Source organism: Phaseolus vulgaris, chromosome 11 (assembly GCF_051622355.1).
Source record: "Phaseolus vulgaris cultivar YP4 chromosome 11, ASM5162235v1, whole genome shotgun sequence".
NCBI lineage: Eukaryota > Viridiplantae > Streptophyta > Magnoliopsida > Fabales > Fabaceae > Phaseolus > Phaseolus vulgaris.
This window is the reverse complement of record NC_143508.1, coordinates 1,179,904-1,205,603: the sequence shown is the minus strand read 5'-3', so window position 1 is coordinate 1,205,603 and position 25,700 is coordinate 1,179,904. Positions and strand designations below refer to the sequence as shown.

The window sequence follows — 25,700 nt, the reverse complement described above, 5'->3', positions numbered from 1 at the left end:
CAAAAGGCGTGCATAAATAATATATACATTTGCTAAATTTGCAATGTCACTTGGGATACACTCATACTTCCCTTGTTCATAGGGAAGAAAGAACTCACTTTCATTCTTCTCAATAAAAAAATGGGGAAGAAGCCAGCAATTTGCTTACATAACGTTCTTGGGAAGTACATCTTGAAATTTAAATAGCATCAAGCCGAAAATTTAACCAGCAAAACAACCAAAATTTGGTTAGAATAGAGTCAAAGTGATAGAGAAACTATGTTTCTGTCTAAAGCGACTTGCAACCAACACGGTTAGGCTGTGATCGATTTTTCTTGGGAATTTCCGCTGCTTTAAGACAATTGAACGTCCGAAAATTTTAACAGGGCTTCTTGAATCGCAAAGATCTAAAACAATCATTAATTCATAAAAGAAACTGCAATATTTAACACTCAACAAACGAGAAACGCATCAAAGGTGAAGCTTAATAACTTTAGATCCAATCCTTTTCCAAGTCAATAAGATTTCACATATCCAGCATATTCTTAAAACTTTACTCACTGTTACCATAAATACATGTCCACGTCCTAAACTAGGACTACAAAACTTTTCTAGTTTAAGATAACATAAAAAAAATGTTACAACAATTACTCTTCTCACACACTGAATTGGATCAACTATTCATGACATTTTAGCAAACAGAGCCCTGAGCAATGAATATTGACCAGCTAATAAATAATCACCACATTCTCTCCATGCAAAGCATTAATCAACTGGCAGGGAGTATATATTTGACAGAACATGAATAAGTTCACAGCTGTCTGTAGAAAAGGACGTAGGCTTGATCATGCAGCACTTTATTTGTTCCAATAGCAAAGACAGATGCATCATCAAATCGTAGCCACCGACCATTGGGGTATTGGGCATCCGCTGTGTAGTGCCCCTTTGAAGGCTCCCTTCCATGGTGAGTAATTGTAGCAACAAGTTCATACTTTCGACCCTGCAGAAGCATAAAAATCACTCAGCCACCGTGCCTTCTTCCAATCAACATTCATTAATACCCAGAATTTTATTCTGGTGGGTACAGCGCAATATTGAAGTATCAGTTATCACACAAATACTCAAATAGCTTCATGCATTCTTAAGCTTTCTTTTCTTAAGATACTGAGTAGAAATATTTATTTAAAATCAGCAGGGGCACACTCCCCTTTGCTTGTTTTTTATTGAAATAAGTGCAGTAGGAAGTTGTTTATGGTAAGAAAAGAAAAATGTATGGAAAGAAAAGAAAAATGTATGGTAAGAAAAGAAAAATGTATCAGAAACTTAGCTATCCATCCATAATCTTTTATTTCTAATTACTCTTTCAGAGTAGGGGATGGGGTAACTTAAAAAGGAATTTCCAAAAGCAACGGTAACAATAATGCATGACACATTAACACATTTTTTAAAAGAGATTCCATAAATTAATGGAATAAAGGTGAATTCGAAAAAAGTAGTAATATTTGAGGTAATACAAATTTATAATGCAAACAATTTAGTTAACTCTTGACACACAAAAATCAGTACAACATTGAGAATAAAGTAGCTGCATTGTAGTAACCAAAAAGAGAGGCCATCGTTTATCAACATGATCAGATATTTACATCAGAAACAGAGAGGCTAGAATATAAAGACATATTACGTCACCTCAGTAGATGGTGAAACAAGCAAATCACGACCCAATACCAACTCAAGAGGAAAGTGCACAGCCTTATGCAGCTTGGTGCTTCCTTGGCTTCCGTAACCAAAACGCATCAGGTGCAATATCATTATTTTAGGAAGTGTCACTATTTGTACAGATTTTCTTGCAGTCACCACACCAGCCTGAAAGAAATTTAAATGGATACTTTAATTGCAGTAGTACAAAGCATACCCTCCATTGCAACCAAAGGCTATGATTGCCCACAATAAAATGCCAATTTAAGCAGATGGAATGTCAGAACTGTTATATTAATGACAATATGATGCCAAAATTACTAATGGGGAGCAGGCATGAAGATGGAAGGCAGCAAAGCAGCTAAAGTTCAGACATTAGTTTCCTGTTCTCCATTAAACAGCCTGAGTTTTAGAATTTTGAAACCAGTTGATGTTCCACTGTTTTACATCGATATGGGTAAGAGTGACATTATGGCTACATATGTGGAAGTAGTTTGTTGTATTAACAACGTTAAATCACTGAAGATATTGGGTAAAAAAAACAATATAATCTAATTTACAAAGAAAGTTAAACAAATATAAAATGGTGAAAGTCAATAAAAGAAAAAACCCCCAGGATTCAAACTCAGAAGATATAGTTTTACACAATATAGGGTACAAAAAGAATTTTATATCCTCCATTAAAGTCATTGTATTGTATGCATATAAAGTCCCTAATGTTATAACTTATAACTCAAGTACCTAAACACATTTAAGGGCACGAGTTCGGAAGGGAATGATTCAAGTAAAGTGACAGTTTGCGTCATTTAGTAACAAACCAAACAACATAGCATCAGATCATGTGAAGAAAGGACTGATTATACTTGAGTCAAGAGTGAATATTGGAAGTGTAGCAGTGTACCCCATAGGTATCAGTAGTACTGAAAACATTATAGCAACTACATGGGAGTATTGAAGTACCATAGTTCACTTATATATATGATCATCGTATATCAAATGTGATGGTGTTAAAGATAAATATTAAATGCATAAAAATATAAATAAATGGGCTAAATACCTTTGCAGTGAGTGATGCCCGGTACCCTTCAAGAGCTTCTGATGCAGAAAACAAGCGAAGTGCATCCTCAATCGTGTGTACAGTGTCAGGATAGATGTCAAGATGGAGTAAGAGATATGGCTGAACAGTCGCTGAAGGTTTATTTCCTAAATGACAAAAAATAAATCATGACCATGGCCACAATGTTTTTTAGATACTTCATTTACATTCACATTTTCATTTCTTCTTCCAAGTTTTAATATCAATCAACAGTGAAAGGTAAGGTGAATTTTGGCAAAGACAAAAAGTAAAATTCCAGAATTACAATTATTCAGCATGAAGCAACGACCAACCAGATGAAATTCCACAAAATCTTAATGGATTTGACAGTTAAAACAAAAACAAATTCCTTCACCAATATATAATGTAGTTAAGTTTTGTACCTTTAGCTTTCACCATACTTTGAAGTTGTCCTCCAAAAATACAACTTAATTCTGATGGGGCAAGGCTTTGAGTCCTTGTTACAGCAGATTTATTCTTCGGCCCCACTGTTTCCCATTCATCATCTTCCACAGAAGAAACAAAAGAAAATTGGGCTCCATTAAGACTTGAAGATTGTCCTTCAAGCTTCAGTAATTCATCATGCATTTGATCCATTACAAAGCTCAGAAATTCCTGAGCATCTTCTTGCCTGAAAGTGACATGTTGATACTAATTATTATATTAAAAAAATTGCAAATTTATATTATCATTTACAACATGACACCTATGCATTGCACACTTTCAAATTACCAGATAACTTTCTAGATGGGTCTACAAAATCTGAAACACATTGGTTTATAGTTAAAATGGTTTAAATGATAGGAATACATGTGGAAGCACATTTGAAGATAACAAAAAGAGCACGGAGAAAGAAAGCAAATGAAGATTATATCTATACACGTCTATGCACAATAATATTAAACAAGTCCCAATACAGGCCTGGAAAAGACTATAAACAAGACCATTGATAAAAAAATTTACACTGAGATTATGCTTTTAACAGTTGATTAATGCCTAAAAATAAACCAACTATCAGGGATTCATGACATGGCCAAGTACATGTGGCATTGTTGGTGAAAAATACAATGGTACAACTAAAGATCTGGTTATGGAAGAATGTTATTTAGATTTTCTTTGTTTGGGAGGGAGTGATTAGTAAAGTAACATAAAAAGCAAAAAGAACAACAAATTATCACCAACCTTGGTCTTCCTGAAACGCTATTTGGCACATCTGGAGTAAAATTTTTTAGAACACCTTCAAACATAACAGGGCAAAATGGCCTCCCAGACTCAAACGTATCTGTATCTTGCTTCCTTATGATAGTTGTGCTAGGCATATCAAATTGGGTTATGAACTCAGAAAATGCTGTCAATGTAGGATATCCAACCTGATATAATAAACATACGATAATGTCAGTTCAATACTATTCTAGCATAAGGGAATTCAGAGTTATAATGCCAAGTTAAAATCTGTAGAGGGCAGCATTATTGACATGCGGCAGCAGACAAACTAACCTTAGGAAGGTTGCGAGTTCTTAATTGCTGTAAAAGATGAACAAAAGGTGAGCATGACAACAGGGCCTGCACGGTAGCATTAAGAAAGCATAGATTCCCAGAGTTGATAAGGCCTCGAGGCAGTATATCTTTAACAGGCAGAACAGTATGTCCATTAGGTGCCTTTGGGGGCTCTTGACAGGAGAACTTCAATGAAGAATCATCTCCACTGCCAATTTTTTGAACATTCTTCAATTTTTCAGTCTCAAAATCCTCTAGGCTCAAATTTGTAAACTTGCTTGAGGGGCCATCTTCATCAAGTAATGTAAAACAATTCACATTTTTTTTTTCAACTTCATTTACACTAGCGGTACTCGTGGGGCTAGGGGAGAAATTGGTAATGCTGCCATTCTCTTTAATTGCTCCAGACACTTCAGATGAATTATCACTGACATTTTTCACTCCATTGCATTTCTGAGAACCAGAGGGCAGAGCACTAGCTGATGCTTTTGATGAGTTTTGCAGGTTGTTTGACTCAACAGTAACAGAATTCAGAGAACCAAACTGCAGCTGATTCTTCTCCGCAGACTTTTCATTATTCCCAGAAGACTGCTTTGACAGCAGTGATCGGGTTTCATCTTCAGTAAATGACCCAAATAGTAGCATCTGTGAAAAAATGGCACACAAATCCAACAAAGAAAAAGTACATTAAAATTCAACAAAATAATAAATTTCTAAAAGACAAATTTAATAAACATGTATAAAAAAAAAAATTGAACAACCGAATTAAACAAAGTCAATCAACTAGTAGCAAACTCCCAAAAAAACTACATCAAAGCAGATAAAAAAAGTAAGAAGGAAAAAAAAAACATGACATTATACTAAATAAGATTCGTAATAGAAAACCCAATCAATCAATTAGTGTACATTCATCAGAAACACTAAAACCCCCTCAATTCACGACTGACAATGGAGATCAAAGACAACTGGAACTAAAGGAACACTAAAAACGACAAAAAAAATTAATTCAGAGACAAGAGACAGAAAAGGACGAAATTGAGAATTAGCGTGGCAAAATCGCACCTTAGAATCGGTCGTGTAGGTGAGGGGATGGAAGTTGGAAACCCAAAAGGCTGAAATTAAATATGAATGGACGAGTATAGAGAAGAGGGAAAGGGTTGGGATGAAAATCAAAAAGTAGGGTTTTTGGAGACCCTGAAGGAGCAGAGGCCGATGCGGTGATTGAAGACATGAAAGGGAAAAAGGGAGCGCAGAGAGAGAAGAGAGAGAGCATTTAACACAGGAACCCTCCTCTCCGATTGAGCCTTGGCAGCACAAACGCGGAGCATCGACGGACACAACAGAAAAGCCTCTGAATTATTGGTTTAGGGTTAGGCTAGGGTTACTGATGAAATTGGAATTGAAATTGGAATCGGAATGGGTTAAGTAAAAACGCCACTGTGACCCTTCTTCTTGCCTTAAAAAACGGTGATTATGTGATTTTAAATAAATTCAAAACCAAAATGCATTTTTTCCTCTTATAGCTTCTTTGGAAGTATTAGGGTATACCCTACAAATAGTATAAATACTAGTATGCTACTTCACTTAATGTAAAAAAATACCTGTCTCTGTAATGCTGAGCAAAAGCTACTTCCTCTGTCTTCACAACAACACAACAACGTGTGTCTATCAAATGCTTGCAAACCTTAAAACCAAAACCACTGCAGAAAATTGATTCTGTGTCTGGTTTATCTCAGAGAACTGTTACCATATGTTTTTATATTAGCAATTTTGAACTAAAAGATTAAATGATAGACTAATCTTTACAAACAATAGAATCCAATTAAATAAAAATATAGTTTAGATTATATTTGATTGCTAGATTTTTATCTACACTTTTATAATAGTTATATATTTTTTTTTTGTAAAATGTTATAAAAGTTGTTAATTAAGTTATTGATTAATACCTAAAAACATTATATAACCTCCCATTTTTTTATTGCTAAGTGTGATGAATACCAATTGTTTAAATATGGAAAATCTATAATATTTGTTGAACCCATAGAAAAATAAAATCATGCAAGAGAAATACTATTTTGGATTAGAATATTATATGTTCATAATAGTACCATTTTTAAGAAAATATAAACTGTTAATAACTTTTTTTTTATGTTAATATATATTTTTTTAACAAAATAAAATAATCATTGCAGTTTTTTTTAACTACAAAGGTTTTGTTATTATTTAGATATTACTATTATGGTTTACATTTCTCTTTCTAACATATTGGGTTTGATGAGGAAAAATAAAATTCAATGCAAAAAATATTATGGTAAAATTCTATTATTTTTAATATGTAAAAACAAATATAAAGAATAACAGTGATGGTGTGCAAATATAGGGTTTAATGAATGAAGAAAATTTTAACGGCAAACAAAAACAGAGTCGTAGACCCAACACACACGGTTTCTCTCTTTCCATATCTTTTCCAACATTTTTTTTTATTTTTCTTTAACTTTCTCTCCTAATTTTCATCCATTTTAAAATTTGATAGTACCACAATGTAGTTGAGAAGTTAAGAAATATTTTTACAAGAGAATTAGACATAAAACTTGACATTTGTGTGACAATTTGACATTTGTACAAGTTAAGGAAATCTTCATAACTTAATTTTTCCTTTTTTCATTTTTGCATCGTTATTGTATCCTTCAACTCATTCATCATCATTGTTGTTTCTGTTCCGGTGGTCGTGGTTGCTTTTGTTGATCATGTTGTTATCACCATCACGAAGTGTGGAGGCTTATCATTTACACTTTCCTTTTTCACATTTGATGGTAATTACCCAATATTTATCATTATATTTGAGTTTTTTTTATTGTAACATTGATATAATGATTTCAAAAAATTTAATGGAAGATTGTTTTATTTGCATGGTATTTTAGTGTGGTGATTGTTTTTATATGTAGAAAAACCCTAACTAAAAATAACGCAATACAATTACATATATGCATAAAAAAACAAAATTGAATATTATAAGATTTTTTTAAATCGAATATCATAATACTTTTTTATAGAAAAATTATTATTTTTAAATTTCAGTTAAGTATATATCCTTTATTATTGGCTTAAACCTTTCAATGAATTTAGTTTGACCTTATTAATTAACCAAAATAAATTAATTAACGTAATTAGTATATTAATAAGTTTTTGTGTGTTATTTGAATATAAAGATATCAGTGATGAGAAATTGTTAGAATATATATATTTATTCTATTTGATCCAAGCAACAGCAGAAAATAAATTGCAAGTATATACAGAAAGTGAAGAGTGTCATAAAATGAATGGAAGGTTGAATGCACATAACAGGAAGGTGAGATTATGAAGTTAAGGGGAAGCTTCAGTTCAACTGCATTCATGGTTGACTCAAAGTCAACAGAAAAGTAAACCCATAACTCTTCAATGCAAGTGTTTATAAATTATTTATTGCACCCACTTTTCTTAATATATACTTGCATACTCTTTCGTTTCTCATTGCAAGCTACAATCTAATGGCAGACAGTGTAGTTACCTTTGTTTTGGATCATTTATCTGAGCTTGTGGCACGCGAAGCTAACTTGTTGTATGGCGTGGAGGATAGGATCCAGTCCCTCCAGAACGAGCTTCAAATGATCAACGACCTCCTCAATACCTCAAAGAGCAAGAAGGGAATTGAAAATACAGTGGTGAACCAAATCAGAGATGTGGCCCACCTAGCTGAGGATGTCATCGACACTTTCGTAGCCAAAGTTGCCATTTACAAGAGGAGAACCATGCTGGGGAGGATGCTCCGTGGCTTTGCCCAAGCAAGGTTGCTTCACCACGTAGCCGACAAAGTAGACAAGATGAAAACCACCCTCAACGAAATACGCGACAACAAGGACAAATATTATGCTTTCAAAGAAATCAATAATCAATCCGCAACAGAAGAGGAAGAGGAGGAGAAGGTAAGGGCGCAATCACTACACAAGCTAAGAAGAAATGTTGAGGAAGAAGATGTGGTTGGCTTTGTCCATGACTCAAAGGTTGTCATCAATTGATTATTGGAAGGTGGTTCAAATCATAACGTTGTCTCTATCATTGGCATGGGGGGATTGGGCAAGACCACCCTTGCTCGAAAAGTCTATAACAGCAACGAGGTGAAGCAACACTTCAAGTGTCGAGCATGGGTTTATGTGTCAAATGAGTGCAGAGTTAGGGAGCTTTTGCTTGGTCTTTTCAAGAATTTGATGCCAAATTTTGAACAACAATGCAAAGGCAAGAAGAAAGGTAAGAAAAGCACTCGAGCCAGTAGTAACTTGAGTGAGGAGGAGCTGAAGAAACTGGTGCGGGACAAGTTGGAGAGTAGAAGGTATCTTGTGGTGGTAGATGACCTGTGGAAAAGACAAGATTGGGATGAAGTGCAAGATGCTTTTCCGGAAAACAACAGAGGTAGCAGAATATTGATAACTAGTCGTTTGAAAGAGGTGACCCTGCATACTTCCCATGATCTTCCTTACTATCTTCAATTCATGAGTGAAGAAGAAAGTTGGGAGTTGTTTTGTAGGAAAGTGTTTAGGGGTGAAGACTACCCTTCTGATTTGGAAGCTCTTGGAAAGCAAATGGTTCAAAGTTGTCGTGGTTTGCCGCTCTCCATCATTGTCTTAGCAGGACTGCTAACCTACAAGGAAAAGTCACACAGGGAATGGTCAAAAGTGGTGGGTCATGTTAATTGGTATCTTACTCAAGATGAGACCCAAGTGAAGGACATAGTTCTCAAACTCAGCTACGACAACTTGCCAAGGAGATTAAAACCATGCTTTCTTTATCTTAGGATATTTCCGGAAGACATTGAAATCCCTGTTATGCCATTATTGCAAAAATGGGTTGCAGAGGGTTTTATACAAGATACAGGGAATAGAGACCCAGATGACGTTGCGGAAGACTACTTGTACGAGCTCATCGATCGTAGTTTGGTCCAAGTAGCAAAATTGGAGACTAATGGAGGTTTGAAGATGTGTCAGGTTCACGATCTTCTTCGAGATCTCTGCATATCAGAGAGCAAAAAGGACAAAGTTTTTGAAGTTTCCACTGATAATAAGATTCTAATCCCGACTAAAGCTCGTAGACTCTCCATTCACAGTAAGATGGATCACTACATTTCTTCAAGCAACAATGACCATTCGTGTATCTCTTCCCTATTCTTCTTGGGCCCAATTTACTATGTTCGCGAGACAGACTGGAAATGGCTTTCAAAAGGCTTCAAATTGGTTCGCGTGTTGGAGTTTGGACTTAGCGGTTGCGATAAGATCCCTTCCAATTTGGGGAACTTTATCAACTTAAGGTACTTGAGAATAGAAATAGAGTATCTTAGGTTTGTTCCAACTTCAATACTTAACCTTTGGAATCTACAAACCATAGACTTAGGTCCTTCGAGACGCGACGTTCCAATTTCTTTCCCTGTACAAATTTGGAAACTGAAACATTTAAGGCATTTGAATTCACAACAACCTATCGAGCTGCGTGGTAGAGATTCAGGAACAGATGAGAAGATGTGGAATCTTCAAACCATCTCTTCCCTTATACTTAACAGGCAAGGAATATCTCTCATAAGGAAAGGAACATTCCCCAATCTTAAGAGGATAGGATTGAGACTAGCTTTTGGATGTGAAGGTGAATTACCCAAATTATTGCAGAGCTTACAACAATTAAGTCATTTGAATAAGTTAGAGATTTTCCTCCGAGATAAGATTGATAGAAGTGTAGAGAAGTCTGTCGATGAGAGTGTGGAAAGGAACAATGGTTTCAAGAAGCAAGAACTGTTACAAAACCTGGGGCAATTGAATTGTCTAAGTGTCTTAAGCATTGGGAATGCTTTGGACCTTCTAACCCATAAGATTGCATTTCCTCCAAACATTACAGAGTTAACATTGTCAGAGATTGACTGCATTACTGATGAGGGGATGAATGGTTTGGGAAATCACACCAAACTCAAAATTTTGAGACTTTCAGGAAATGTATTTTATGATAGGGATTCTTTTGACCTGAATTGTGTGGGAGACAGCTTCCCACAACTAGAAGTGTTTGAAATGGAATTTTTGAAACTTGAAAAGTGGAAATTAGACAATGGTGCCATGTCGAGGCTTCAACGTGTGATCATCAACGATTGTGAAAGGTTAGATAATCTCCCACATAAACTCTGGTCTTTGAGTGGTTTGAGAAAAGTGCAGGTAATGAAACCCTCAGAAAAAATGGCTAACATGCTGCGAAATTTGGAAATAAACAATGGGATTCAAATCGTCACAGAGGATCGTCAACCTCAGATGGAGTGGATGGATTCGTTGGATTCCATAGATTTAGCTATTCTGAATATGAATTATACTAGTGAAACCGAAGAAATTTATTATAGTGAATAGTTTGTTATTTATTTTATGGATGTATTTTATATGTGGTGTAAAAATTGTAAAATCATATTAAATATTAATAATATCTCAATCTTAATATTTTTTATACGAAATTATTTTTAAAGAATTAAAATATTTTAAAAAAATAATTTAAATAAAAAAATAGTAAATTAATTCCTTATACTATAAATAAGGTGACATAGTTGCGAGTTTTACTATCCTCATTTTTATTTCTAAATTGAAAATTCTTTATCTTTTTCATTTCCATTCTCATATATAAGAAGTATAAATTAATTTTTTAGGGTTTTAAATATTAATTAATTTTTTTTATGAAAGATACACATCTTCCTTTATAAATTTTGTAACACCCCATAATTTACATATAACTATTACAATAAAAGTTCTACCAGTTTTTATACAAACTTGGAGTTTTTCAAAACATTCCTAATACGTGATAAGGACATATAGAAATACAAATATTTACAACATAAGTTTCAAAATCAACGCCTTAAAACTCTTCTGATCCTCACACACCTGTAAGATCATCTGCTCGTGTACGTAGTACAGTCATCGCAGTTCAAACACAACAAGAAAAGCAAGGGTAAGCTAGTGAAAATAGAATTTTATAATATACGCAATTAAATCAAAAGAGAAAACCAAATTACATGATCAATTTCTCAAATTATACAATCTTCTTCAAATCCCAACATTAAAACAATCACATAGATCTCACATGGATCTACACATCTAAGATATTCAACAAACAACGTCTTCCGGAAGACCCGTATTAAGTAAGTCCTACCAGAGACTAACACCTGATCCAAAGATTACCAGCGAATCCAACATAAAGGATCAGGGTAAGTTCAATACAACCCAAGCCGTGCATCTCATATGTCACGGTGTGCATGAACTCCCCCATCAGCTTCTCACCACCTGATATCTTAGTCTATGTGACTTAGATCATCAGTGAAGCTCAGAGATCTCTGTTACCACATAGGCATCAATACTTAATACACAGCAAACATCAACCCATACATTATCCCAAATGTATGAATTCAATTCCATACCATTCCGTCAATACAATATCATTCCAAACACAATCCACAACATTCAAAAACCTAATTAAAATACAAAAACAATACTTAAATATTAAACCATCAAAATATAATATTTTTACAAATTTAAATAACATATAAACAAACAACCCAATATATATAACACACAACATGCCTGTAAGAAAAATTGAATATTGGGACCACGTCCCTTCCGCATTCAGATCTTCTATCCTAGGGTGCTATTAAAAATTAAATTTAGCTTCCCTTACCTCAATTGCTTGCTTTCCAAGCAACTTTTAGAATTTTATTCCCCACCGTTTGGATAAGCTTCAAGATTTACGGGTCTAATGCAAATTATCCAAACAGAACAAAATTTCAGTATATAATAGAATAAGTTGAGAGGATTAAACTTCTCAACTGACCCCACCAAGATTGAAAATTAAATCCTAGGAAAAACAAAGAACAAAGGATATTTAGAGTAAAAATGAACTTACTCTGTTTGAAAATCTGATCGGGTAGAAATGTTCCTTAACTCCTCTGCTACAGCGTGGTATGATCAGATTCTAAAATAGATGAAGATTGGGAGAGAAATTAAGAGAGAGGGAGAGAAGAGAATTGGAGAGAGAGAGAGAAAGAAGAAAAAAAAATGGTACTGTGGTGTGAAGAAGAATGTGAGGTACCACGTTGTTTCTGTTTCTTTAAAAAGTGTCATTACATTATCTCCAACTACAAAAATTTTCGTCCTCGAAAATGAACTTACCAAGAAAGAGATTAGGGTATGATGCTCGTATCACCTCTTCAATTTCCCAAGTGGAATCTCCAGAGGTGAGATCCCACAATACTTTCACCATGGGAATACTTCTTCCACGAAGTTGTTTCACTTGTGAATCTAAAATTATGATTGGCTTCACTTCAAACGACAAATTTTCTTTGACCTAGATGGAATCAGACTCTAGAATGTGGCTAGGATCAGGTACATACTTTCTTAGCTGGGATACATGGAAAATATTGTGAATGTTAGCTAAAAAATGAGGCAAAGCAATTTCATAAGCCACAGGGCCTATTCTCCTGAGAATTTGATAAGGTCCTATGAACTTAGGAGTCAATTTCTTGGATTTGAGTGCTCTTCCTACACCAGTGAACGGTGTAACTCTCAAAAAGACATGCTCACCCGCAGAGAATTCTAAAGGTCTTCTTCTTTGATCTGCATAAGATTTTTGCCTGCTGAGAGATGTTTTCAATCTTTCCTGAATCATTTTGACTTTCTCATTGGTTTGTTGTATTAATTATGGTCCAATTAACACACTTTCACCATCCTGAAACCAGCACAAAGGTGTCCTGCACTTTCTTCCATACAATGCCTCGAAAGGAGCCATTCCTATGCTAGCTTGGTAACTGTTATTGTAAGTGAACTCTACCAAAGGTAGAATTTCATCCCAACTGCCCAAATGATCTAACACACAAGTCCTAAGCAAATCCTCTAACGATTGGATAGTTCTCTCTGATTGTCCATCAGTCTGAGGATGATATGCGGAACTAAGTCTGAGTTTAGTCCCCAAAGCTTCTTGAAGCGTTTGCCAGAATCTGGAGGTGAATCTGGGATCTCTATCTGAAACTATGCTAGATGGTACACCATGCAATCTGACTATTTCATCTATGTAAATCTGGGCCAACTTCCGCATAGAGATTCTCAAGTCTATAGGTAGGAAGTGTGCCATCTTTGTTAGCCTGTCCACTATGACCCAAACAGAGTCATGCTTTCGCAAAGTACGTGGTAAGTGGGTAACAAAATCCATTGAGATACTGTCCCACTTCCACACTGGAATGTCTAACTGAGTTAACATGCCTCCAGGCCGTTGATGTATTATTGGTTTATATATTATTTAAATTTGTGGAAATATTGGGTTTTGGATGATTTAGTATTAAAGTGTATTTTTTTATGTCAAATAAACTTTTGAATATTTTGGATCACTTTTTGAATGATATTGTATGACGAAATGGTATGGAATTGAATTCATACATTTGGGATAATGTATGGACTGATGTTCGTTGTGTATTAAGTATTGATGTCGGGATAATGCATGGACTGATGTTTGCTGTGTATTAAGTATTGATGCCTATGTGGTAACAGAGATCTCCGAGCTTCACTGGTGATCTAAGTCACATAGACTAAGATATCAGGTGGTGAGAAGCTGATGGGGGAGTTCATGCACACCGTGACATATATGAGATGCACGGCTTGGGTTGTATTGAACTTACCCTAATCCTTTCTGTTGGATTCGTTGGTAATCTTTGGATCAGGTGTTAGTCTCTAGTAGGACTTACTTAATACGGGTCTTCCGGAAGACGTTGTTTGTTGAATATCTTGGGTGTGTAGATCCATGTGAGATCTATGTGATCGTTTTATTGTTAAGAAATTGATCATATAACTTGGTTTTCCCTTTTGATTTAATTGCGTATATTATAAAATTCTATTTTCACTAGCTTACCCTTGCTTTTCTTGCTGTGTTTGAACTGCGATGACTGTACTACGTACATGAGCAGATGATCTTACAGGTGTCTGAGGATCAGAAGAGTTTTAAGGCGATGATTTTGAAACTTATATTGTAAATATTTGTATTTTCATATGTCCTAATCACGTATTAGGAATGTTTTGAAAAACTTTATGCTTGTATAGAAATAAGTAGAACCTGTATTGTAATAGTCATATGTATTTTTCGGGGTGTTACATTAATATTATAATTTTTTATTATTTATAATTATATGTTGTTATTATTAGTATAATTAAATATTTTTAAAATTGTTATGTAAATAAAAAATCATGCAAATTTTATAAAACTCGGTAAAATAAACAATTCATTAAAATTTGTATGGTGTTTTTTTTACTGTTTCTTAAATTTTCATTTAAATATCACATGATTTTATTGCATTCTTAAAAATAATTTATATAATATTGATTGAATATTATAAGAATTTGTTTTAATAGAATACTATAATACCTTTGATGGAAAAATGAATATTTTTAAATTTCAGTTGACTTTATTAACAAACCAAAATAATATTTTTGAACATATTTAGTATATTGATAAGTTTTGATGTGTTATTTGTGAATATAAGATATGAGGAATGAGAAATTGGTAGGATATATATATTTAGTCTATTTCATCCAACCACCAAGCAATATATATTTAAAGTATATATAGAGAGAGAAGTTGAAACAGTGTGGCTTAGATGAATTAAGTACTCACAAAATGTGGAAAAACATATCAATGATTTACACATATATATTATTCTATTGCATCTTGTGAACGAGGAAATATTATATTGCAATTTGGCAAAATTGAGTAGAAGGTGCAATGTGAACTTAAATCAGTTCAACATTATTCAGTGTTGACTCAAAATCAATGGAAAAATATAAAACCAGAATTCTTTAACCCAAGTCTTCTTAAATTATTTACTGCACCCACTTTCCAATATTCATGGTTCACACAAAATCTATAGAAAAATGTAGAACAAGAATTCTTGCAAGTCTTTTTAAATTGTTTATCGCACCCACTTTTCATTATTCATGGTTGACGAAAAATCAATGGAAAAATATAAAACAATCTTGACCCCAAGTCTTTTTAAATTATCACCAGTCCTATGTAAATCACGGTTTCTCTTTTTCCATTACCAACCACAAAGACACTATTCAATACATTTCTCATCTATTCCAATTTAATTTGAAAATTAAAATATTATTAAATAATATAAAATAAATATATAATTAAAATTAATGATTCAACCTGGTCATCATACAAAATAAATTATAATTATATTTCTATAATAAATAGGAAAAACAATGATAGTTTAACTAATTTAATCCAATTTGAAGAAATATTATTGATTTTTTTTTTCTTTCTATATTTATAAAATATGATCATACTCCCACCATAAACAATAAGAAAGAAATGAAATAATGATTCAACTAGTTTATTCAATTTTGAAAAAACATTATTGACATATTTTTCTTTCTATATTTTGAATCTATTCAAACATAGGTGTTTGACATAAATACACAACTTTGCATTTTGTTTGTTGCAGATCAGCGGGTCAGCCCACCCTATCTCACTATTGGCCTACACGAGTTGTGCTTTATGCGAGAAGCTTAAACAGGTTGGTGAGTAAAATTACTGAATTCACTCACGCTTTTTATTAGTGGGTTACGAACGGACCTACATGGCCCACCTGGTATTTTCATATCTAATAAGAACTCTTTAAAAGTAAGTAACGTCATATTTAAGAATACTAATTTTTTCATGAATCTTCATCTTATTTTATACAAATAAGTCACAATCCAACATAAATAGATAAATAATTAAATAAATAAAATTTATAATTATTTTCATCCTCAAGTGCTCTTAACAAAAAAAAAACTTATTTTTTAAATTTATTGTTTCTCCTAAAGGTATAAATAAACATGTAGCCAGATAGATTAACTACTCATAAAAGTGGAAAAACAAAAAATCTCTTAAAATAATATATAGGCAAATAACCATATTATAAAGTGGATGAGCTCTTTTTTTTTTATGTCTTTCTTTAAATATTTTATGTTTGGATTGCGTTTGTAAGTAACGTTTTTATATGTTTGGAGGTGCACGTAAAGAAGCGTAGAGTCAATACCTCCCTTTAGATTTGTTTAGATAAAACTTTTGGGTAATTTTAACCTCATAAATAACTATTTGTAATACGAGCTCTTTCTTTATTACATCATGAAATAAAAATCAATTTTTAGAAAAAAATAATAATTAGTTGCACTAAATTAAAAATTATTTTAGAGACTAAATAAAATTTAATTTATAAATTAGTTTCTATTATGTTAAATAGTTTTTAAATTGGTATCTAATTAGCCATCAAAGTTTTTGCTACCAAATTTAAAATTTAAATAATTGATTGTTAATATATAATAATAATAACAAAATAATGTAATTGTTTGTAGAAAACCATAATTCAGAAAAATAACGCAAACAATTACTTGTATGTAAAGCAAAAAATATTGAAATATTGGAAGATAGAGTTCTACTATTATCAGAGTTGAAATTGAGAAAAAGTTTGAATGAGTATATGTATGGAATTTTTTTATATAATGACAATTATATATAAATAAAAAATATGCAATTTTTATTGAAAAATTCATTAAAATAAAAATACATTAAAATTTGTATGATTTTTAATATTCAATGTTTTTTTACTGTTTCTTAAATTTAATTTAAATATCATATGATTTTAATGCATTCTTAAAAATAATTTATATAATCTTGATTGAATATTATAAGAATTTCTTTTAATAGAATACTATAATAGAATCTCTATATATATGGAATTCTATAGAGATTATTTATGGTTGACGAAAAATCAATGGAAAAATATAAAACAAGAACTCTTGAACACAAGTCTTTTTAAATTATTTACTGCACCCACACTTTCCATTATTCATGGTTTACGCAAAACCTATAGAAGAATATAAAACAAGAATTCTTGAACCCAAGTCTTTTTAAAATTATTTATCGCAGAGACTTTTCATTATTCGTGGTTCACGCAAAATCTATAACAAAATATAAAACCAGAACTCTTGAACCAAAGTCTTTTTAAATTATTTATTGCACTCACTTTGATAATATATATTTGGATATCCTTTAGTGTCTGGTTCCAAGCTACAATCCATTGCTTTCTCCGATGCCTTTGTAAATCATTGTTCCTCTTCTTCCATCACCAACCACAAAGACACCATCAAAGCACATATCAAACTCTACATACACGTCAACGCTGTAATGGCAGACAGTGTAGTTTCCTTTGTTTTAGATCACTTATCTCAGCTTGTGAAACATGAAGCTAATTTGTTGTATGGCGTGGAGGACAGGATCCAGTCCCTCCAAAACGAGCTTCAAATGATCAATAACCTCCTCAATACCTCAAAGAGCAAGAAGGGAGTTGATAATACAGTGGTGAACCAAATCAGAGATGTGGCCCACCTAGCTGAGGATGTCATCGACACGTTCGTAGTCAAAGTTGCTATTTACGAGAGGAGAACCATACTGGGGAGGATGCTCCGTGGCTTTGCCCAAGCAAGGTTGCTTCACCACGTAGCCGACAAAATAGACAATATCAAAACCACTCTCAACGACATACGCGACAACAAGGACAAATATGATGCTTTCAAAGAAAGCAATAATCAATCCGCAAAAGAAGAGGAGAAGGAGAAGGAAAGGGCGCAATCATTGCACGAGCTAAGAAGAAATGTGGAGGAAGAAGGTGTGGTTGGCTTTGTCCATGACTCCAAGGTTGTCATCAAACGACTCCTCGAAGGTGGTTCAAATCGTAAAGTTGTCTCTATCATTGGCATGGGGGGATTGGGCAAGACCACCCTTGCCCGAAAGGTCTATAACAACAGCGAGGTGAAGCAACACTTCACGTGTCACGCGTGGGTTTATGTGTCAAATGAGTGTAGAGTTAGAGAGCTTTTGCTTGACCTTCTCAAGCATTTGATGCCAGATTTTGAACAGCAATGCAGAGGCAACAAGAAAGGAAAGAAAAGCACTCAAGACATTAGTAGCTTGAGTAAGAAGGATCTGAAGAATCTGGTGCGGAACTACTTGGAGAGCAAAATGTATCTTGTGGTGGTAGATGACCTGTGGAAAAACGAAGATTGGGATGAGGTGCAAGATGCTTTTCCGGACAACAATAGAGGCAGTAGAATATTGATCACTAGTCGTTTGAAAGAGGTGGCCCTGCATACTGCCCATGATCTTCCTTACCATCTTCAGTTCCTCGATGAAAAAGAAAGTTGGGAGTTGTTTTGCAAGAAAGTGTTTAGGGGTGAAGATTACCCTTTTAATTTGGAAACTCTAGGAAAGCAAATGGTTAAAAGTTGTGGTGGTTTGCCCCTCTCCATCGTTGTCTTAGGAGGACTGCTAGCCAACAAGGAAAAGTCAGACAGAGAATGGTTAAAAGTGGTGGGTCATGTTAATTGGTATCTTACTCAAGATAAGACCAAAGTGAAAGATATAGTTCTCAAACTCAGCTATGACAACTTGCCAAAGAGATTAAAACCATGCTTTCTTTATCTTGGGATATTTCCGGAAGACTTTGAAATCCCTGTTACTCCATTATTGCAAAAATGGGTTGCCGAGGGTTTTATACAAGATACAGGAAATAGAGACCCGGATGAAGTTGCAGAAGACTATTTGTACGAGCTCATCGACCGTAGTTTGGTCCAAGTAGCAAAAGTGAAGACTAATGGAGGTTTGAAGACATGTCAGGTTCATGATCTTCTTCGAGATCTTTGCATATCAGAGAGCAAAGAGGACAAAGTTTTAGAAGTTTGCACAGGAAATAACATTCTCATCTCGACAAAACCTCGTAGACTCTCCATTCACAGTAAGATGAGTCACTACATTTCTTCGAGCAACAATGACCGTTCATGTATCCGATCCCTATTCTTATTTGGCCCAAATACTAGTGGTAGCGAGACGGAGTGGAAATGGCTTTCGAAAGGCTTCAAGTTGCTTCGAGTGTTGGAGGTTAGACCATCATGGCTTTATATCTCTGATGATTTAGGGAAATTTATCCACTTAAGGTACTTGAGAATAGAGGTAAAGTATGTTCATTTTGTTCCAGCTTCAATACTTAACCTGTGGAATCTACAAACCATAGACCTATGTTCTTCGAGGGTTGAGTTTCCAATTTCTTTCCCTGTCCAAATATGGAAACTCAAACATTTAAGGCATTTGAATACACATCGACCTATTGAGCTGCGAGGCAGGTGTTCAAGATCAGATGAAAAGATGTGGAATCTTCAAACCATCTCTTCCATTGTACTTAACAAGCAAGGAATATCTCTGATAATGAAAGGAACATTCCCCAATCTTAAGAGGATAGGATTGAGAGAGTCTTCTGAATACAAATGTGAATTACCCAAATTGTTGGAGAGCCTACAACAACAATCAAGTCATTTGAATAAGTTAGAGATTCTCCTAGATAGGCATGAAAGATGTTGCAAGCCGCAAGAGCTTATAAAAAGCCTAGAACAGTTCAATTGTCTAACTTTCTTAAATATTGAGAATGCTTCAGACCTTCTGACCTGTGGGCTAGCATTTCCTCCAAACGTTACAGAGTTAACGTTGTCAGGGATTTGCTACATCACTGATGAGGGGGTGAATGGTTTGGGAAATCACACCAAACTCAAAATTTTGAGACTTTCGGGGACTGTATCATATGATGAGGAATCCTTTTATCTGAATTGTGTGGGAGACAGTTTCCCACAATTGGAAGTGTTTGAAATGAAATATTTGAAAGTTGTTAAATGGAAATTAGGGAAGGGTGGAATGCAGAGGCTTCAGAGTGTGACCATCATTGGTTGTAGAAATTTAGACAATCTCCCAAAGAAACTATGGTCTTTGAGTGGTTTGAGAAAAGTGGAGGTAAGTTATCCCTCAGAACAAATGATTGACATGCTACTAAATCTGAAAATAAGCAATGCGGTTCAATTAGTATTAGAGTATTAACTCGTGAAAGACCATGATTGAACTTTTTAGTTTAAGAGGTATATTTAGTAGATTTACTATTTAAGGAGTATAAAGTTGTAATTTATTTTATTATATATATTAAAAAATATATCCAAATATCATTTAGCTTTTTTTTCGTTTCAATCTGTTATCAATTAATTTATACAATTGTTTTTTCTATTTTCAACTAGTTTATATAATGATGATTTACATTTTTACCACATAACATATTAATAATAATAATAATTATTATTATTATTATTCACTACAAGACAATCATGAAATAGAAACAGAGATCAAAATAATTAGTTACAATAGAAACTAAAATAGAGACCATTTTAGAAACTAAACAAAAAATTGGTTTCTAAATTAGTTTATATTATTGTTAAGTAGTTTCTAAATTGGTATCTAATTAGCAACTAAGGTTTTAACTACCAAATATTTAGTTTCTAAATTTGATAGCAAAAACCTTGGTTGCTAATTAGATACCAATTTAGAAACTATTTAACAATAATAGAAAATAATAAAAACTAATTTAGAAACCAAATTTCTTTTTAGTTTCTAAAATGGTCTCTAATTTAGTTACTATTGCAACTAATTATTTTGGTTTCTAGGAATTGGTTTCTATTTCATGATTTTCTTGTAGTGATTATTATTATTATTATGTAATATAATTATCTTTCTAATATTTTTATATCACACTACTTATTTTAATGATTATACTATTCACAATATTCATTTCATTAGTTTACTGATGAATTTTAAAATATTAATCTTGATGCACACTATTTTTTTTATATTAAAATGTTTTTTAACTGAGTAACACAATGGTGTATGTCTATTTAAAAATATGGTATTTTATTTTAAATTTGTTTAAAAATGTTTTACAATATTACGTCGTATGAATGATAGAATACACAATATAAAAATATAATTAAAATGATTGATCTATAAATTAAAAAATATAAAAGTTTAAGACTAGTTAAAAATTAAAATGATAAATATTTGGAAATAAATTTTTAACAATAAAATAAAAATATAATTTATATGAAGTACCATATTAACGTATATATATTTCTATAAGTTTATATTTATGAAGATAGTTTAATCAAATATTTATAATTTAATAATCTTGTTTAAAAATTTTCTGCTAGAGTTAATTGATTTTAAGCTAGTGGCTGATTGTTTGGCATCCGGTTTGTTTGGCTCGCTTTTTCTTATAAAAAAAAGTCTTAAATAAAAATCAAGACTATGCTATTTTAGTATGTCTTATACTAGTATTTTGACCCGTATAACGAAAATATTTTAAATAATAAATAAATTACATATATTAAAATAAATTTATTTTTTTAAAATGTAATATATTAAATTATAATATTAGTTATATAATAATTTATAAGTTTAAATTAAATCAATTAAGAATCATATAAATGTAAAATACTTATTCTTATATTAAAATACAATATATAAAATATTGAAGATTAATTAATATTTTAAAACACATAGATCATGATAAAATGAAATGAATAATAGTTAATCGCACTATCATATTTTAAAATTATAAATTTAATTTGTAATATTATAATATTAAAGAAGTAGGGAAAATAATGTTAATATATTATATTTAATATCGCATTAAATATGTTTTATCATAATTATAAATCAAATTACATCAATTATTAATTACATAATCTATATATATATATATATAGATAAAATCTACCAAAAAAAAAATATTATGACCTATACTAATGATCTACATAGAATGATTGTAGAGTCTTATATAAAATTTGAAGTTATTATGAAGAAAATATTGTTCGAGAAAGTAATATCATTATTTAAAGAGGTAAATATTTATTTTTTAAAATATTATTCCTCAATATAATTATATTTCTAAATTTTTATTTTTTAAAACAAATTATTTTTCATAATTTTATTTTAAAAAATTATTTTTCAAGATAATAATATTATTTTTTTAAAAAAATTTAAAACTATTTTTTTTATATTTTTAAATAAAAATATAAAACTCAGTTCAATATTCTTATTTGTTTTTAAACAAAATTACACTTAATCACAACAAATTTTAAATCATTATTGGAATAACTATTTAGTACAATATATTGTTAGAGTAAGAAATGTAAGATTGTTTTATTTTGAAAAAAAATACCGAACATTGACTTAAAAGATAAACCTATGTTATAAAGTTATTATTAGTATATAATGTGTTACATTAATTCTTTTGTGTTTTTGTTGGTGTTGAGGAATAAAATAGAGGAAGATATTTGTCATCTTTACTAACACTTACATTTATAATACTTGCACTAACCAACTCTCTTAAATGTCTCTTAAATGTTTATGAGCAATTACTTAGAAATATTTATTCAACAATTGAAACAGAAAAAATAAAGAGTCACGAAACAAAAAAAATAAAGAGTCATAGAAAAACACAATGTCTAACATTCTTCCTTGACTTTTTAACTGCAAACTCCGATCCTTTTGTCTTAATAATTCAAACTTGTTAGTTGGAAGTGCCTTGGTAAACAAATTTGCAACCTGATTTTCAGTTTTGCAATAAACAAGAACAACAACTCCATCTTTTTGTATTTTTCTTTTTTTAAAAAAAATAAAAAAACTCACCCTTACTTTACTTAAAGAGTAGATTCTGAAAAACTTTTGTTAAAATCTAAACTGAGAAGATAATCATATAATATTCCCCCATCTTAAGAGGATAAGGTTGGTAGTTGATGACTTTTTTTACTGCAAGTGCACCGCGTTTGTCAGAAGTAATAAATTGTCCCTAAGGATGGATATCAATCTCACAAGGAACAGTGAATTATCGAGTACAATATTCGCTAAATATAACAATAAAAAGAGTTTGAAGTGATGATGTTGGCACTCATCAATAAGAAAACAAACAAAGAATTAGTTGCTTCAATTGGAAAAATAGGATTAGATTTCATCTCTTCCACTCTCATGTATTTTGATTAACATGTTAATATTAAGTTCTTGAATTGGAATTGATGCCCGTAGAAAATTCATTTATATCGATCTCTCGCATATAAAATCCTTAAGAATGTTTCCTAAATATCGATCCCTCGCATATTTATAAAAACAACTTAGAATCACACTAAGACGTTAATGACAATTAACATCTCAAGTCTATCCCTAGCACTCAAATATGCTAAGTATTGATGTTTAGGTCCAAACCCTAAAAATACCTCTCTGTCAGATTTAAGATTCTCAATTTGTCACGGAAAGTTAAAAGTAAAACAACAATACCAATAATCAATCAACAACTGAATATTAATATATAAGATATCACCTCAATACATAAGAGTTTGAACAAATTACTCCCAATCCCAAAGGGTAGAATTAACTACGCATACTTCTAGCACCTTCCATTCCTCCAATTGGGTTACAATTCACTCTATGGTGTTTTCCTCTCAATCTGGCACCCTAAGGTTGAGCCTCTAGCCCTCTATTTATCCTAGTTTTCTAGGGTTAAGTTGTTTATTGTGTCGCGCTAATGGGCTAAATTATAAAACATAAAAAAAAACAATCTTTCTTTGCATCTTTTTCCATCATAACAGCCCACCCCGCTGCTGGCCCGCGCGGGTCGCGGGCTAATGCGGGTTAGCGGGTTGAAAATGTCAGCCCGCCCTGCGCTTTTTACCAGCGGACCGACCCGCACGGCTCGCCCCACTTTGCCATCCCTAGTCAAAGGTAGTTCAATTGTCTAACTTTCTTAAAATTTGACGATGCTTTGAACATTTTGACCTGTGCGCTCGCATTTCCTCCCAAACTACATTACTGATGAGGGGATGAATAGTTTGAGAAATCACACCAAACTCAAAATTTTGAGACTTTCGGAAAATGTATTTTATGATGGAGATTCCTTTAATCTGAATTGTGTGGGAGACAACTTCTCACAAGTGGAAGTGTTTGAAATGAATATTTTGAATTTTAAAAAGTGAAATTAGACAATGGTACAATGTCAAGAATTCAGAGTGTGATGATCGACGAATGTGTCAGGTTAGATGATCTCCCAAATAAACTCATTGTCTTTGAATGACTTGAGAAGAGTGAAGGTAAAGACATTCTGAGATCAAATGGCTCACAAGCTAATGAATATGAAAATAAACAATGAAAGAGCTATATTTATAGATTTATATAAGGATTAGAAATTTATAATTTATTTTATTTTCTCTCTCTATATAGTAAAAATTATATCCAAATATCATTTAAATTTTTATTTCGAATCTGTTATCAACTAATTTATACAATTGCTTTTTCTATTTTCTGTTTCAACTATTTTATGTACTGATTTACGTTTTTACCACATAACATATCAATAATAATAATAATAATAATAATAATATATAATATAAAATATAAGTATCTTTCTAATATTTTTATATCCCACTACTTATTTTATTTTAATGATTATACTATTCACTTATTTCATTAGTTTATTAATAAATTTTAAAATATTGATCCTGATGGGCACTATTTTTCATATTAAAATGTTTTTAACTGAATAACACCGTATGTCTATTTAAATATGATATTTTATTTTATTTTAAATTTGTTTGAAAATATTTTACAATACTATGTCGTATGAATGATATAATACACAATATAAAAAAATATATTTAAAATGATTGATCTTTAAATAAAAATATATATAAAAATTTAAGACTTAGTTAAAAATTAAAATGATAAATATTCAGAAATAAATTTTTAACAATAAAATAAAATAAAACTATAATTTATATGTATATATTTCTATAAATGTATATTAATGAAGATAATTTAATCAAATATTTATAATTTAATAATTGTGTTTAAAAACTTTCGGGTAGAGTTATTGATTTTAAGCTAGTGGCTGATGGTTTGGCATTCAGTTACCCGTTTTAACTTTTATCTTAACTTTCTAACCAAATTTATCAAACACAGTAAATAATGTATAATAAAATATAAATTATATATTTTCCTAAACTTTGTTTTTTGCAATTTTTAAAACTATTTTTTCATTGTTATTTTTGAAATAAATTGTTTGGCTCGCTTTTTTAAGATGAGGTCCTAAGTGTGAATTATAATATCTAAAATAATATCTATTTTGGAGTTCAATAAAATAAATTAGATCCTTCTTTTTTCAATTAGATGAAATCATTATTTTAACTCCAATATTACTCTAACATAAATTCCATTATCACATTTATGGTACTAAATACTTTGAAGATCAATAACATACACAATTAAATACACTTTTGCAGTTATTTCTCCCTTTTCTTTTTTTGTTGTTGTCGCCTATTTATCAGGTTTTGTATTTGCTTTTGAGAATGTGAAATGAAATAATGTTTTGATCTCTCTGTTATTTGTCCCTATCTCTGGTTGCTTTGTGTTGTTTTATTTCATTGCACACAGATTAGAACCT

General features: G+C 31.8%; 2 protein-coding genes and 1 pseudogene across 4 annotated transcripts; 2 read left to right on the top strand and 1 right to left on the bottom strand.

The window, feature by feature from the left end:
- Positions 1–437: 437 nt before the first annotated feature.
- On the bottom strand, positions 438–6,017 carry UBP24 (ubiquitin-specific protease 24). Of its 2 annotated transcripts, none has more exons than XM_068612855.2 (7): positions 5,869–6,017; positions 4,268–4,912; positions 3,953–4,140; positions 3,154–3,401; positions 2,732–2,877; positions 1,666–1,842; positions 438–979 (listed from the first exon to the last, which is right to left on the bottom strand). In XM_068612855.2, exons 2-7 carry the CDS (start codon positions 4,910–4,912, stop codon positions 791–793), a joined length of 1,593 nt encoding a protein of 530 aa, XP_068468956.2. In that variant the 5' UTR covers positions 5,869–6,017; the 3' UTR covers positions 438–790. The 2 variants fall into 2 exon arrangements, with proteins under 2 accessions (XP_068468956.2, XP_068468889.2); XM_068612788.2 differs by lacking the exon at positions 5,869–6,017 and adding an exon at positions 5,330–5,852.
- Positions 6,018–7,794: 1,777 nt separating this feature from the next.
- On the top strand, positions 7,795–10,750 carry LOC137825968 (disease resistance protein RPP13-like; annotated as a pseudogene). The gene has a single exon (XR_016517122.1). The product of XR_016517122.1 is annotated as a disease resistance protein RPP13-like (transcript).
- Positions 10,751–17,373: 6,623 nt separating this feature from the next.
- LOC150022947 (putative disease resistance RPP13-like protein 3) lies at positions 17,374–20,444 on the top strand. The gene has a single exon (XM_090296985.1). The coding sequence runs from the start codon at positions 17,531–17,533 to the stop codon at positions 20,261–20,263; it is 2,733 nt and encodes a 910-aa protein (XP_090153111.1). The 5' UTR covers positions 17,374–17,530; the 3' UTR covers positions 20,264–20,444.
- The last annotated feature ends 5,256 nt before the right edge of the window (positions 20,445–25,700 follow it).